The sequence below is a fragment of the Psammomys obesus genome, unplaced genomic scaffold (assembly GCF_907164565.1).
Source record: "Psammomys obesus unplaced genomic scaffold, mPsaObe1.curated_primary_1811, whole genome shotgun sequence".
Classification (NCBI taxonomy): Eukaryota; Metazoa; Chordata; class Mammalia; order Rodentia; family Muridae; genus Psammomys; species Psammomys obesus.
In genome coordinates this window covers 17,208,070-17,224,393 of record NW_026593286.1, presented here as the reverse complement: position 1 = coordinate 17,224,393, position 16,324 = coordinate 17,208,070, and the positions used below count along the sequence as shown (strand labels likewise).

Genomic DNA, 16,324 nt, shown 5'->3' with positions numbered 1-16,324 from the left:
AACATGACAGCCCATTCTCATGCTCTTGTGGTTTCAAGGACACAGAAAATCTTCAAGCCAGCCTGGGCAGATTGCCATGTCCCAAGTGGTGTATTGTCAGCTTTTAATGATCAGGATGCCAATTGTCATCAGGCCCGAGAAAAATCTTCAGGCCAAAGCTGCTGCAGTTCCTATTCAGCTTCTGGCATAGAACAATGTTTATATTTTATATATTTGTAGAATTTATTTATATGTCTAACCTTGGTTTTGTTCCTTGGTTATAAGACACCACCGTGGCCCTGCATGAGCTAACTTTTCTAAGAAAGGGAGGTCTCAATACTTCATTCTTTTATCATTTATCCACGCCATTTATCTATCTATCTATCTATCTATCTATCTATCTATCTATCTATCTATCTATCTATTATTTTTGTCTATCACTATAAGTCCCTGTGTTCAGCAGAGATAACTCTGGCCAACCTAACTTTGCTGCTCCGTCTTTTTCTTCAGGAGTGTGCCATATGTGGGCCCCAATCTTATATGCCACAGAATTGCCTGAGTACATAGTAGGAAAAGGCTCTTAACCTGGTCTGCTGCCAACGCCTCTAGCCCACCAAATATTGTTTACCTTTTAAAATTTACTTTGTTCTGCTTACCTTGTTCCTGAGTAAGTACCCGGGCAGGTACTTAAGTACCAGGGCCTCATCAGGAGATCTCTGATGTCTTTTTGTGAGTCATGGCATAAGGAAGACCTTCAAGTAGGGCCAGAGAAGTATATCTCCTGCCGGACAGTAGTGGCACACGTCTTTAATCCCAGCACTCAGGGAGGCAGAGGCAGGTGAATCGCTGTAAGTTCAAGGCTACCCTGGTCTACAGAGTGAGCTCCAGGACAGAAACCTTGTCTTGAAAGAAAACAAACACAACAAAAAAGAATATCTTCCTAAAAGTGGGAGGGGTAGTGTGCTCAGGACTTTCTTGGAGAAGCTTAGAAGCAGTACTCTTGAGAAAAGGCATAAATGATTCACAAGAAATTTCCCCTCAATCCAATATTTCTAAGTTGCACAAATATTAAAAGTCCCCCTGTTGTGGATATAAACATGGTTTTGTTTTGGTTTTAGGCGTGAGATGTGGGACTGACTCAGATGGTCCACAGAAGCAGGCTATTTGCCTCATGCAGGCTCTGAGAGGAGCTCTTTGCCAGTTGCAGATAGTTTAAATCTGAGGATTCTGGAAAGAGAATAAATGCCAGAACCCAGAGAGCGTGGATCCCTGAGCAAGAACAAGGCTGCTCCTGTTGTGAGACAAGAAATCGGAGATCTCCTGAAACAAGGATTGGACTGTTGACCCTAACCAAAAGGAAGCAGCTAAGAGAACAAGAGAACTGCGCCCCCTCTCCCACTAACCCTTTCTCTCTCCTACCTGGTGTTGGGGTGTTGGAAGGGATTGGGTGGAATAGGGAGAAAAAGATAAAATAATAATAATAATAAAAAAATTAAAAAAAAAAACTAATAAAAGAGCTTTTTAAAAGTACACCAACATGCCCCACGCATGCAACACAGGAAGATCAAGACTAAAAGTGAAAAACAGCACAACAGTGATTGTGTAATGCAGCTCAGCTTTGCTGGATCTTTCAAGCAGCTGTGCCAGCTTCACGAGTTTCAATGTTCCCATTTACATACGGTTGTGCCAATATGTAAAAAGACATGCATGGGCTGGAGGGCAGTGGTACATACCCTAAATAACAGCTCTTGATAGGCAGAGGCAGGCAGAGTTTGAGGCCAGTCTGGTCTACAGAGTAAGGTCCAGAACAGACAGGACACAGAAAAACCCTGTCTCAAACAAACCAAAAAGGCAGGCATGGCTGCACAGTTGGAATTTGGAGACAGGCGGATGCTGAGGCCAGCCAGCTTGACGAAACAATTAATTTCCCCTTTCATCGAGTGACCTGGTCTCAAGGTAGGAAGACAGAAAGCGATAGCGGATCCGGGCTCCCTCTGAGTGTGCAATGGCGCACAGTCACACAGTCACAGGCATATCCCACACACACCCACAGAGCCGTCATTTCCAGAACTCTCTCTCACACACACACACACACAAAGCAAGTGTGTCACACACAGATAACAATAAAAGGCAAGTGTGGCCCTCACGTATAAGCTCTGTACTCACACGCAAAGGACTGTGAGTGTGAGCCAGCCTGGGCACACAGACCCTGTCTTGAAAACCCAAGGGCTGAAACTACAGGCCAACAGGAGAACACTTGCCTGGTGGGTGCAAGGCCCCCGTGGAACACTCGGTCCTCCGGCCTTAGCCTTTGGAGTACTGGGATCTGAGGCATGTGCTACCACATTGAACTAATGGGTACTTTTCTTTTTTTTTTTTTTTTAAACCTAAGCACACACTAGGCCAGCGTCTAGCAATTAACTACTTCCCTTCCAATGCTTTTACTTTGCTTGTTGAGACAGACGGGGTCTCGCTAGGTTGTTGGGGCCTTAAACTCTGTCTGCAGCCCAGGTGGACTTTGAACTTTTCACTCAGTATCATTTCCTGAAGACTTACTCAACGTTACTCTTTGTACTAGTACTTTGTTTCCGCTTTATTGTCACTAAGTGATTCATTTGCCTGTTGATGGACAGCTGGGGTCAGTCCAGCTTCTGGCTGTTACAAATCATGTTGCTGTGGACTTCAAGTGGCGGTTTTTGTTTGGACATACATTCAGTTTCTCTGGGGAAAATAAATGTCCAGGAGTTCATTCTGTGGTATGGACACAGCATGCACCCATGACAGGGCCTGGGAAGTCTTTTCCTCTGAGACCCTCACAGGTCCACAGCACAGGAGGATTCTCCCTCCCTCCTTCCCTCTCATTAAGTCAGTCAACTTGAACTTCAGACTGAAATGAAAGTCCTGACAGTGTGGGAGTCTGTATGTATGTGCGTGCGTGCGTGTGTTTTGTGTGTGTTTGTGCATAGGTATGTGTTTTGTGTGTGTGTTTTGTGTATGTGCTTTGTGTGTTTTGTGTGTATGTTTTTTGTGTGTGTATGTGCGTGTTTTGTGTATGTGCTTTGTGTGTGTGTGTTTTGTGTGTGTATGTGTTTGTGTGTGTGAAACATCCATGAGATATGAACATCAGTACCCAATGGCAGGAAATGCCTGAAATCAGAGGTAATTTTGGAAGCAAAGAACCTGGGGTACCTGGCCGGAGGCCGGAGGTATCATGGAGCCTCAGGTAGCTAGGAGAAGAACAAGGGTCAAAGGTGTGGGTTACCAGCCCCTTCCGCCAAAACTGGCCACTTCTGCCTTTGGTGAGCGTTTCGAAACAGGGAGTGTGTGAAATTGTGAGTGTGCACTTGGTGATGTGGAGATGGCAAGGATGAGAAGGGTGTGGGTTCCCCCACTCTTACTCACTTGTACCAGCAGCCACAGAAGGGGACAGATTGAGACGCTGCCAGGCCTGCTGCTCACGCACAGACTGTACCTGACACCGGTGTCCTCATGACCGGTGAGTGTTGACCTCTGGGGACCTAATGTGATTCAAGTAAGGGGAGATTTGAGGTGGCAAGAAAGACCTGTGGTCTCTGTGGGGGCGCCAGTGTGCCAGAGATCCTGGAGTCAGGCACTTCTATGGATTAAGGCTGATGGAGGAGGCAGAGCGTGGGGCGGAGCAGCTGGGCTGGGGGCCTCGGCTTACCCTTCTCTGGGCCCCATGTCTCACAAATCTCCTGACTCAGGAGATTTGGATTGGAGAAGTTCTGTGCTCACTGGGAGGGAAGTGATTCTGGAAGCCTCCACTTGACACACAGATGAAAGGGCCAGTGGAGGGGGTGGAGGTCCTGGGAGGAGGGAGGTAGCTTGAATCCTAGGCTCTTGAAAGACACCCACCTAGCATCCTGGGGTCCCTCACAGGTGACAAGAGCCCCCAGAGGCTGAGCAAGCCCAGTTATGGCTCCATTCCCAGCCTGCCGGTCCCAGGACCTCATCAAGCACCTTCCCAGGAGACCTACTTGAGTGAGAAGATTCCCATCCCCAGCACAGAACAGGTAGGAATGTGGGAATGTCTTGGGAGCTTCCTGGCTCTATCAGATCCTCTGAGATCTTGCAGGCTGCGGAGGGGGCCATCTTCTGGGACCACGACAGTGATTAACTGGGGTGCTCTGTAGTTATTTGGGGAAAAAAAAAATCAAATGATTCGCAAGAGGATCTTAGCCTTTCCGTGAGGGTGAAGAGCCTGGAGACTATTTTAGCACTAGAAACAGGCACCGCATGAGTAAAAAGTGCACATGAGTAAAGAGAAGCCCCAGGCTGGTTCTGGGATGCTGTCCAGTCTCGTCACACTTTTTGTAATACATTTATTTATTTTATTTATTTATATGTGCATGTTTGTGTGTGCATGTGTAGGTGTGTCCATGCTACAACATGCACGTGGAGGTCAGTTCTCTCCTGTGTGAGTTACAAGCTTGGTGGCAAGTGCCTTTACCCTCCGGGCCTGTTCTGGGTCCCCATTGCTACAACCTAGGCAGATTCCTAGGCTGACAGGCCAAACCCTGATATAGGGTTGACTGACTGAGACTTCGGTGGTCCCCGGAGAGAAGTGTGAGAAGGTTCTGGGGAGGGAGGAGCTGGCACAGGGATGTTTAACCACACCTGAGGTCCCTCTCCTGGGACTCTGAGGTCTGTAAGGCAAGCCTGAAAGAGGCAGACAAGGTCACGTGCTGGCCAACCGCACAGGCTGCTGAACATGACCCATCCAAAAAGCAGAGCCACGGTGACTCAGCACACCCCACTGGTTCCTCAGGGTAGAGGGCGGCACGGGCTAGGTGATGGAGGACAGGGCTGGCCAGCCTCACTGACGATGCCTGCCGAGTTCAGCCGAGAGGAAGGCCAAGGCTGACCGCAGGCACCTCGAATCTAAGACTGATACCTGATCCTGTTTACACCCCCAGGGCACTTTCAGCCTGAGGAAGCTGTGGGCGTTCACGGGGCCTGGTTTCCTCATGAGCATCGCTTTCCTTGACCCAGGGAACATTGAGTCGGACCTTCAGGCTGGTGCTGTGGCTGGATTCAAAGTACTGAGTCTGAGCCTCCATGCTGGCTTTGTGGGGAGGGGGAGGTCTTGGCTAACACAGTGAAGACCCCAGTTCTCCATAGCAAGCCGCCTGGGTGGTTTTCCTGAGAATAAGGATTAAGTTTAAGTGGGGCGGGAAAAGGTCCCCAGGGAAGCCCCCTCCAGAAAGGAGGCTCCGTGGGTGGTGATAGGTGATCTTCCCACCATTCCCTGTCTGGGAGTTGCCGCTTTGGCTGAGGGTCTCCTCTGCTTCCTCACAGTTGCTCTGGGTGCTGCTATGGGCCACGGTGCTAGGCTTGCTCTGCCAGCGGCTGGCTGCCCGGCTAGGCGTGGTGACAGGCAAGGACTTGGGTGAGGTCTGCCATCTCTACTACCCTAAGGTGAGCTGGGAAGAGGCGGAGGGGTCGTGGACACGAAGCACCTATGAGCAGCTGTTCATAGCTTCCAGAATGAAATAAACACATCAGCAGCTCCCAGGCATTCCAAGTCCAGCTGGCAGATGAAAAACACAGCTCTGATTCACAGCACACAGAGGGGCCCAGGGCAAGTCACTGCTGGGCTGGAGACCTTGAGTGTTGTTGGTATCTAATCAAGAGCACCAAATTTACACCATGAGATAATCTAAAGGGATTTCTGTTTGAGTCATTTACTTGGTTTTTTTCTTTTTCTTTTTCTTTCCACAACTGGAGATTAAACCTAGGAACTCCTGACCATTGAAGTATTATCTCCAGCCCTTTCCAAATTTAATCCTTTCAGGTGTCAGAAGGGCTGGAAGCTCCAGGGCAAAAGGTGTCACCTCTCAAAAGCTGACAACCCCCTCCCCCATGCCATAGGAGCCCCAAAGCAGTCATTTGCTTCTAGAAGCTTGCAGCCACTGCTTATATGACCATGAGAACCACTGGAGCCTAGTGTTCTTGCTAACGGCACTGCCAAAAATGCCAGTAGGAGCAGGAGGTTCCTCTTTCATCCATCTGAATTAGTCTCTGTCTGAGGCAACACAGTCCAGGAAGCTGAATAGGTTATTATTATTATTTATGGTTTGGGTTTTTTGTTTTGTTGTTGTTGTTTTTCATGACAGAGTTTCTCTGTGTAGCTGTGGCTGTCTTGGTCTTCCTTTGCATCCCAGGCTGGCCTTGAAATCACAGAGATCCAGCTGCCTCTGCCTCCCTGAGTGCTGGGATTACAGGCATGCGCCATCATACCCAGTTACACAAACCTCTGAGAGACACAAAAATATCATAGCGAGTCTTTGTTTGTTTGTTGTTGTTTTGTTTCAGTTTTTTTGGTTTTGTTTTTTAAGACAGGGTTTCTTGGGCTGGAGAGATGGATCAGTGAGTGGGTTAAGAGCACTGTCTGTTCTTCCAGAGGTCCTGAGTTCAATTTCCAGCAAATGCAAGGTGGCTTACAACCACTGCTGGGATTTGATGCCCTGTTCTGGCATGGAGGTGTGCATGCAGGTAGAGAGCATTCATATAGGTAAAATAAAAAAATAAATCTAAAAAAATAAAAATAAAAAGTCAGGGTTTCTTTGTGTGGCCTTGGCTTTCCTGGAACTCACTCAGTAGACCAAGCTGGCCTGTAGCTCACAGAGACCTGCCTGCCCCCGCCTCTGGAATGCCGGGATTAAAGGTGTGTGCGCCACCATTGCTTGGCAGCCCTGTGGTAAAGGCGGCTGGCAAATGTAAAAGCACCGTGCAGAGCACTGAAAGGCAAGTGAAGAGTGAGACACTGAACGTCCAGCCTTCTTCCAAGAAAGCCACATCTCCTCCCCACAGGTGCCCCGCATCCTCCTCTGGCTGACCATCGAGCTAGCCATCGTGGGCTCAGACATGCAGGAGGTCATCGGCACGGCTATCTCCTTCAATCTGCTCTCAGCTGGACGGTATCATGCTAGGGAGCCCACCTCAGTCCAAAGCTGGAGGGAGCTACTGTTTCCTCCCCAGGCCAAGGACCTCCCCCCACACACTCATGTTTACATTATTACCCCAGGAGTCTGTTTCTTAGAATGTAAGGTGACTCATGTAAGGTAGAGTCGCACACTGGTGAGCACAGGCCAGAGCTCCCTGCCACCCCTCGTCCCCTACCTGATTTTGCCCCTCCTGGGCAAAATCTTGCCCTGCAAGTTTCACACACCCCACGAACCCCTCACCCTAGCTGTCCAGGCCACGTAGGTTTCTGCCCCCTCACTGAGGGTGGGAACTCCAGATCTGAACAGGGGCGGGCTGACCTGGCTTGTGTGGTTTCAGCATCCCCCTGTGGGGGGGCGTCCTGATCACCATCCTGGACACGTTCTTCTTCCTCTTCCTGGATAACTATGGTGAGAGAAAGCCCCCTCTTCTTGGGGGGTGAGGGTGGGTTACAGTTGTCCTGGCTCCTCCCAGGACTGTGGGTGTCTCTTACTGTGGGTTGAGCAAGTTACTCTGGCTTCCGTTTTTACCTTCTATAACTCAGGAAAGAACAGCCCGGACGTCACAGGGCTGTGGTGACGTTTCAATGAGAAAAATGTTATGTTAAGACCTTGGCCCAGTGCTGGGGACAAACGGCTCAAAACAGCCACTCGAAAGTGTTTATGTGACAGGTTTGGGGTTTGCTTGTATTCTTTGTGCCCCTAGGATTGCGCAAGCTGGAAGCTTTCTTTGGATTCCTTATCACCATTATGGCTTTGACCTTTGGTTATGAGGTGGGAAATGAGAACTACACCCCTTCCCCCAAGCTCATCACTTTCCTTTCCTCCTGGGCAGCCCGAGGGTGTAGCTCCTTGCCTGTCTTCCGGGATGGGGTGGAGGGGAGGATGGCTTTGGCGGGCTGATCAAGTTCCTTCCAACAGTATGTGGTAGCACGTCCATCTCAGGGAGAGCTTCTTTGGGGCCTGTTCCTGCCCTCCTGCCCGGGCTGTGGTCAGCCTGAGCTGCTGCAGGCCGTGGGCATTGTTGGCGCCATCATCATGCCCCACAACATCTACCTGCACTCAGCCTTGGTCAAGGTGAGCAGAGTGGAGGGAGGGAGGAGGAGCCCATTTCTGAGCCTGGACTCCTGCCTCAGAGGGCTTCCTTGAGCATCTCAGGGAAGGATGGAGTCGTTCTCTGTTTAATAGGTCTGAGGTAAATGACTAGAAATCAGCCGAGGCCTTGTCCTCCTAGAAACATCTGCATCCTAGTGTAGGGGGAACAGACAAGGAAGGAATTGTGGATGGCAGAAGGTACTCACGAAGAAACAAACCAAAAAGTTCGGTGGATAGACTGAAGGTTGGGTGTTGTGGTAGTAATGAAAATGAGTGTGGGGACATAGATTATTATTATTATTTGCCCTAAAATTATTGTGGAGGTATCATTTAACCCACTATCACAAATAATAAGACACGGACACCTATTAGATTTTCTGATTGCCTCTTTACCTTGGGCCGGGCAGATAGTTCTACCTGAGCTGTCTCAATATCCTCCCCATTCACCTCCCAGCCCCCATCCAACGCCATCCGCCATAACCATCCTCATCTGGGCAACCTTCCACTGGTAATCTTATAAATACTTGCTTATATTTTCATCTTGGTGTTTTCTCCATCCACACCATCCTCAGAGTCCTTCCTCCCAGCCCACGTGGTTCCTTCTCCATGCTAACCCATTGTGGTGTCCTCCTTCCTCCTCTCTTCCCGGCCATCTGTCTCCCATGATTCTCTTGAACTCAAAGCCCAGGAACCTTAGTCACACCGTTCTCATTTTGCCCTGACCATGTATAGGCCTTTAATCAACCAATCAGGTATGATGTTTTCACAACAAGGATACATTTATGCAGGCAGTAACCAGATCCTGAGGGCCAGTAATTAGCATCAGACCAACAAATAACAGTTGGGAGATGGCATCGCATACAGGGAGGACAGCAAATGGCAAGAGCAAAGGTCCCGAGGCAGAAATGAACTGGACACATTTGAAAATGAAGCACGTGGGATAAAGAAGGGTAGCATATCAGGGCTGAATTAGAGAGGAGCCTCAAAGGTCAGGTCTTCCTTCAGTCATGTAGTTGGTCACTGTGGACCAGACCTCTGGCTAGGACAATAGTGTAGGAAGAGAGCAGATGACCTGAAACAGATTATCACATAGGGGTACTGTGGTTCCAGGAACTGTGATTCAGAGAAAACCTAGGTATAAATGTGGGGGGTAGGGGGACATTGGGGACCTCTGAGAGACTCTGGTCCTCCCCTTCACCTCTGACCTCACTAGTCTAGAGAGGTAGACAGAACCCGCCGGGAGGACGTTCGAGAAGCCAACATGTACTTCCTGATTGAGGCCACCATCGCCCTGTCTGTGTCCTTCATCATCAACCTCTTCGTCATGGCTGTTTTTGGTCAGGCCTTCTACCAGCAAACCAACGACAGAGCGGTGAGCCACACTGTTCCTGTGCACCAGCCCTGTCTGCGTCCTCCATCCCCATCTGCCCACCAGCTTTGCCAGGGACTCCAGGTCATGGGGCCGGACTCTGAGCTCTAGGGTCTCCTCTGTCCTGATCATCTCAGCTCCCAGAAGACAGGTGCCAATCACTTTGATTGAGATGTCACTTTAGTACCAGACCTCACCTAAGGGCCCCTGGGTAAACCGAACAAGTCCTGCACCTTGCTCCTGTAGGTACTGAACACGGGGAGGACGTGAAGGCACAGGAAGCCAGCCAGCTCACCCATGGGTGCTCAGGGAGGAGCCAAGTTGGAACAGTGCAGGGTGACTGGGGCTAGGAGCGGGGGGGGGGTCCCTACAGGACCTCCACAGTTGTGTTCCCTCTAGAAACAGGAGCTGAGCAGTTCATCCAGGCCCTTTGGGGTCTGCCCTTGTGTTTGCAGCCTCCAGGAGCCGTTCTCCATCAAGGGGCTTTCACAGTCCTAGGCAGGGCCATGCACTCGCTAAAGGCTGAGCCGTGTCTGTGTGTGTGTGTGTGTGTGTGCGTGTGTGTGCGCGTGTGGTGTTTATTGTGTGGGTAGCATATGGGATTCTCCTAACCATGGCATTTGGGAGGCCTTGCTATATGTCCTGAGTGTGTGAGAATATATCCCTACCAAACATGAGTGGAGAAGACTCTGTTGCCACTGCCCCAGAGAGACCTGTTTTCAGGCTCCTGTGACGGAAGGGCTCTCTGATGAAGAGGGAGCTGTGGGAATGTAGTGGTCACGCCAGCTCTTACTGGTTCCAGAGACTGGAAGCCCGGTTCTCACCTGAAGCTGCATTTTAAACACAACAAACTCCCAATAAGAGAAATAAAAACAAGCTGAGCATAGTGGTGCATACCTTGAATCCCAGCCCTTGGGAGGCAGAGGCAGATAGATTTTTGTGAGTTCAAGGCCAGCCTGGTCCTCACAGGACAGACGGGGCTACATAGAGTTACTTTGTCTCTTTTGTCTGGAAAAAAAGAAAAGGAAAGGGTTGGGGATTTAGCTCAGTGGTAGAGCGCTTGCCTGGCAAGCGCAAGGCCCTGGATTCGGTCCTCAGCTCTGGAAAAAAAAAAAAAAAAAAGGCAAACAAACAACAACAACAAAACACATTATTAGCAAAGAGTGTCTAGTCAGATTTAGCCTGCAGGGCCTCAGGAGTTTTTTGGGTTTTGTTTTGAGACAGGTTTCTCTGAGTAGACCAGGCTAGCCTTAAACTCAGAGATCCAGCTGCCTCTGCCTAGGCTGGGATTAAAGGCTTGTGCCGACACCACCCAGCTGGGCCTCAGGTTTTTAACTCCCTTTGGGGCCTGGCTGGGATTTTCCTAAAGTGATGTTGATCCACCTTCCTCCAACCGACTCCCTGTCCACAGTACAACATCTGTGCCAACAGCAGCCTCCACAACTATGCCAACATCTTCCCCAGGGACAATCAGACAGTGTCGGTGGATATTTACCAAGGAGTAAGTGCCTTCGGGCCGGATGTTTGGCCACGCCTTGTCGGGGTGGAGCCTCTACTGGGCGGGGCCTCTTTCTGACCACGCCCCCTGCGTCTAGGGCGTGATCCTAGGCTGCCTCTTTGGCCCTGCTGCCCTCTACATCTGGGCAGTAGGTCTCCTGGCAGCTGGGCAGAGTTCTACTATGACCGGCACCTACGCAGGACAGTTCGTGATGGAGGTGGGTATTGAGGGCCCATTGGTCAAGGACGGCAGACACACGGTTGGAGGCTTTGCGGAGGGGCGGGATGACAGACAATTCTCAAAAGCTGCTGCGTATTCAGCAACCAACTAGTTCTGGCAATCTTCCCTCTCCCCGCTCATCATTTCTCCATCAACAAGAGTCAGATCTGCCCCCATTTCCAAGACGGACAAATGGGGGGGGGGTTGCTGGCAGGCGTTGTCTGAGACAACCGAGGCCGCACGGCCCCATCAGGGTGCTCGCTCCCACCCAGGGCTTCCTGAAGCTGCGGTGGTCTCGCTTCGCACGCGTCCTCCTCACTCGCTCTTGCGCCATCCTGCCCACGGTGCTGGTGGCCGTCTTCCGCGACCTGAGGGACCTGTCCGGCCTCAATGATCTGCTCAATGTTCTTCAGAGTCTGCTGGTGAGACCCGCGGTCTAACAAGGAGCACAGCAGCCCCCCTCCCCAGCTCCCCACCCTCAAAAAGCCATCCAGGTTCTACTCTAAACCCTCACGGGATCCTACAGCCGCTCTAAAAAGCCAGAGTCCCCACTGTCCCCATTTCCCAGATGGGGAAACTGATGCATTAGGTTAATTGACTGGACGTTGAGCTGGCATTCCACACCCCAGCAGTCTGAGGCCCCAGCCCTGCCTACTTTCTCCTGCTTTAGAGGAGTCACAGATGAGACTCAGGGATCTCAGGGAACTTCCCCCAAAGGCTCCCAGCCAGAGGAGAGGACGAGTTCCCGCCCCCCCCCCCCCCCCCCCCCCCCGCCCCGCAGAGGGCCCCCCCCCCCCCCCCCCCCCCCCCCCCCCCGCTGTAGCAAGGCAGGGCCCTCAGCCTCAGTCTCCACCGCTGTCCACAGCTGCCCTTTGCTGTACTGCCCATCTTGACGTTCACCAGCATGCCAGCCGTCATGCAGGAGTTCGCCAACGGCCGGTAAGCCCTCCCTTCCCAAACCACTCTCCATACCCCCAACCACACAGAGGCAGGAACAGCTGTTATGGCCACCACCCCATGAAACTCAGGGCCCCCAAGGCCTTAAAGAACTTGCCCAGGGCCACACAGGAACCAAGACATGTCTTGGGGACTGTTTCTAGGGACTGGGCTCGCCTTCACCCTACCCCTGCCACATTCTGCCAGTGTGGAGCCTGAAGACACCCCCCCCCCACACACACACACACACAGACACACACAAGTGGCCAATGGGGTTTGTCTGCTCTAGAGCACAGGCCAGGGAAGGTAGCTTGGTTCCCTGTCTCCAGCTCTGGGCTAGCCAGGGCTCCTAGGGGGTCGGGGTGGGGGGAGGCCATCCAGGTGGTCCACCTTCATCCAGCCAGCCCTGAGGATCCATTTCTTCCCCAGGTTGAGCAAAGCCATCACTTCCTTCATCATGGCGCTGGTCTGTGCCATCAACCTCTACTTTGTGGTCAGCTACCTGCCCAGCCTCCCGCACCCTGCCTACTTTGGCCTTGTAGCTGTACTGGCTGTGGGTTACTTGGCTCTTACTGCTTACCTGGTACTGGGGGCAGCCAAGGGAGAGGGCGGGCGGGAGAGGAAGCCGCGTGGGGCTTCCGGGGAGCTGCGGCCTCTCCTCCACTCACGGTCCTTTCCCAGGCCTGGACGTGTTGCATCGCCCACGGAGCCACCTTTCTGACCCACAGCTCCCACCGGCACTTCCTGTACGGGCTCCCTAAGGAGGAGCAGGAAGATGCGGTGAGCCCTGGGTGGTGAGAGCGGCACACTGGCGCACCGGATCCAGCAAGCACAGAGGCACCGGGGATGGAGGGCCGCCTCCTGTCCTGCTGGATTGCAGGTTTCCAGTTTAGACAAGCGCTTTACCTCAGAGTAAAGTGTGCTAGGGACCACACCCATCTCACCGCAACCTAGAAGCCTTAAAAACACAGGCCTTGGGGCTAAAGAGACGGCTCAGTTGTTAAGGACACTTCGCTGCTCTTCTGGAAGGCCGGGATCGATTCCCAGCACCAACCTGGCGGCTTTCAAGGGACTGTAATTCCAGTTTCCGGATATCTAGTGCCCTCTTCTGGCCTTCTCAGCTGGCGCACGGACAAACATGCAGGCAAAACGCCTGTATACATGAAAATTACTTAAAAACAAAACTGTCTGATGCTTGTTTCCTGAAAGATATCCAAAAACTAGTTTGTTTTTTTTTTTTGTTTTGTTTTTTTGTTTTTTGTTTTTTTTGTTTTTTGTTTTTTGGCGCAATCCAGCACTGAGTAGGGCCAGGCTGAGGAAGCAGAACGGTGGGCTAGTACCTACCAGACCACTTCAATCAGAACATTTTTTTTTTTTTTCCCTAGAGCTGAGGACCGAACCCAGGGCCTTGCGCTTGCTATGCAAGCGCTCTACCACCGAGCCAAATCCCCAACCCCTCACTCCAACACTTGGCAGGTGAAAGCAGATAACTGAACCGGTAGCTCCCCTCGGTTCCAAGGCTCTGGAAAATCTAAACGTCAAATCCCCCAAAATGACTGATGATCTCTTTCTCTCTCTCTTGAACCTGCAACCCATTCCCCAAGCAGTAAAACCTAGAAACGGTTCCTGCTCTTTCAGGAGTCAGGCCGTTAAGAGCCCAAAAGTCTGTGCCTTCAAGGCCCAGTTCATTTGCCTTCTCCGCAGGGAACTGGGCTGACCAACTCCCACTCCCACGCTCGCTCTTAGGGTTCCCTGAACTTGACTCTCAGCTCCCCCTAGGGGCAGGGACTCTCCCGACCATACGCACTCCGGGTGAGCCCTACTCCTCCTCGGGGGCAAGCAGAAATCAGGTGAGAGGCGGGTACTCTTCCAGGGCCCCAGAAGCCACCTCCGCTGTGAGGTTGAGAACCGCGTGGGAGGGGAATCCCCTCCTCCGCAGCAAACCCCGGGCACCCTTCACCCTGTGCGTAGCTAGCACTTTGCAGACGCTCCCTAGGCAGTTTCCAGGCTCCCCTAAGTCCCTCCTCCGTACTCCTCCAGTTCCTCGCACCCGAGCCTAGATCGGCCCAAAGGTGCGCGGAGGAAGGGGCGTCCACCGAGCCTTTTCCCAGGGTTGAGCCTGTGAGGGTTTCGCTGTCCGAAAGTAGCTCTGGTCACCCGGAATCCAGCTGGGTAGGGCTGCCGGCTGGGCGCTCGGATTGGAGCGCTTGTTTATGAAAAGAATTTCCTTTTTCTTAAAAGGGCAACGGAAGGCGTGGGGCCCGAAAGGAGCCGGGTAGGGACAGGTCTGGCGCTGGCAGCCAGAGGAGGTGCCGGGGGGGGGGGGGGGCACCTCCCCAGCCCTTGGGGCTTGCCCCTGAACTTGACGCTGGCGAAGAAAGCGTCTCCCAGATTCCCCTTGAGTTTCTCCCAAGTGTTCCTTAACTTGCTGCACATTCTGGCGATTCTCTTGGCATTCATTGGTCTTTTTTTTTTTTTTTTTTTTTTTTTTTTTTGTGGTAGACCCCGTGCTAGAAGTGGAGGAGAGGTAACTTCCCAAATTAAAAGAGGTTGTCAGCTGTCCAGCAGCTTTAAGGAAAGCGGGTGAGGCCAAGATAGGCACCTGAGCCAGTAAGTTCAGGGAGATGACCGGAGCACGCCGAGGGCAGGATTTGGAAAGTTAAACTAGGACAAGGCTGTCAACGATGACCACAGGTGCGTAGTTAGGTCTAGGACGGAGAGTTGAGCGCTGAGGAGGTAGGTTGGCCCCTCCACGTGACTGCACTTACCTGGCAAGGGTGTGGCATATGGCCATTCACAACAGCCTGGAACTCCAGCTGCAGGGGACGCAACACTCTTCAAGCCTGCAAAGGCACCCCAACACTCGCGACTTACACTAACCATTACTACATAAAAATAAATCTTAGCCCCGGGCATCGCGGCACACTCGTTAATATCAGCGCCCTGAAGGCAGATGAGGGTGGAGCTCTGCGAATTCGGGGCAGGCCAGCAAAGGCTACATATGCGACAGTAATAAATGATAATGATAGTAAACCTGGGGGCCAGTGAGATGGCCCCATAGATCGAGGGACCAGCCACAGTACCTGAGGAGCAGATTCCATCCTGGGACCCACAGGGTGGATTCGCTACCTCCAGACATGCACTGTGGCACATTCGTGCTCACACAACCAAGAAATAAAATAGCCATCTAACTCCCCTCGCCCAATGCCAGAAAGAGTTTCTCAGTGTAACCCTGGCTCTCCTGGAACGTTGTAGAAGAGGCCGGCCTCGAACTCAGAAATTTGCTTGCCGAGTGCTGAGAATTAAAAAATTTATTATTATTATTATTAAGACAGGAGTGGATGGAGCTGGGTGCAGTGGCGAACACCTGTGATCCTAGCGACTCTGGGAGGCAGAAGCAGGTGGAGCTCTGTTAGTTCAAGGTCAGCATGGTCTACAGAGCCAGTATAAGACAGCCAATGCTAGTCAGAGAAACCGTATCTCAAAAAAGCAAAACAAAACAAAAGATAAGGAGGGTCAGCTAAGGTGCTTTGGAGGCCTAGGGTCAGAGATAAGGTCAGGTCAAGGCCGGGGGGTTTCCAGCCAGAGGTCACTCACTGCTTAGTGCTCCTCCAAAGCTGTGGAACCCCTGGTGACGTGACCCCCCCCCCAAAAAAAAAAAAAAAAAAAAAAACCTCAGGCCGAATTTAAGGAGGCCTAGCTTAGAATTTCCCTGAATGCGACATAGGCCCTAGGTGGGGACTAACCTGCTACCTCCCTGCTTCCCAGGAACCAGCTGAGGGCTTTCTACCAGGGCCTTCTGCACATGGCCCGTCCCATGCCACAAGGGGCAACCTGAGGTGCCCCAGGGAGCCCTCAGTTACCCTACAGTATCCGCCTTAGTCCTGTTGGTCGTCATACCCGCCCCTACCGCTAGCAACTCAAACAGTATTATTTTCTTGGGGGTGCAGCCATTAAAATAATGATCACAATAGACTGTGTGGGGAAAGGCCCTCCCCTCCGGACTGTCGATGCAGTTCTCACCGGAACAGGGGGAGAGCTTCCTGCAGATGTGAACCCTCCGTGTCCAGAAGGGACCACCAGCTGAGGCCTGGAGGGGGGTGATAGGGTTTTGTTTGGGGGTGGCGCCTGAAGCCTGGGGTCAGTGTTCTGGGTGGCCGGGGTTAGGGAATCGAGGGCAGCCAGTCGCTGAACAGGGGGCTCATTCAACTTCGGGTCACACATTTCCTTCTGGGGACAAATAGTGCGGGGAGGGTGGGTGGA

At 52.0% G+C, this 16,324-nt stretch overlaps 1 protein-coding gene across 5 annotated transcripts; it reads left to right on the top strand.

The window, feature by feature from the left end:
- Positions 1-2,894: 2,894 nt before the first annotated feature.
- Positions 2,895-13,245, top strand: Slc11a1 (solute carrier family 11 member 1). Of its 5 annotated transcripts, none has more exons than XM_055616351.1 (16): positions 2,895-3,138; positions 3,394-3,475; positions 3,880-4,013; positions 4,917-5,039; positions 5,299-5,418; positions 6,814-6,920; positions 7,285-7,355; positions 7,651-7,718; positions 7,866-8,021; positions 9,253-9,411; positions 10,820-10,909; positions 11,004-11,123; positions 11,398-11,547; positions 11,991-12,064; positions 12,491-12,644; positions 12,743-13,245. In XM_055616351.1, exons 2-16 carry the CDS (start codon positions 3,469-3,471, stop codon positions 12,857-12,859), a joined length of 1,650 nt encoding a protein of 549 aa, XP_055472326.1. In that variant the 5' UTR covers positions 2,895-3,138; positions 3,394-3,468; the 3' UTR covers positions 12,860-13,245. The 5 variants fall into 5 exon arrangements, with proteins under 5 accessions (XP_055472326.1, XP_055472324.1, XP_055472325.1 ...); XM_055616349.1 differs by having other exon boundaries at positions 3,391-3,475; XM_055616350.1 differs by having other exon boundaries at positions 2,895-3,202.
- Positions 13,246-16,324: the final 3,079 nt, after the last annotated feature.

Bases quoted from the DNA above. Each gene is read 5' to 3' on its own strand.
- Slc11a1 (XM_055616351.1), top strand. The intron at 4,014-4,916 runs GTAGGAATGTGG...TTACACCCCCAG, and splicing joins CCATCCCCAGCACAGAACAG to GGCACTTTCAGCCTGAGGAA. The intron at 5,419-6,813 runs GTGAGCTGGGAA...TCCTCCCCACAG, and splicing joins GCCATCTCTACTACCCTAAG to GTGCCCCGCATCCTCCTCTG.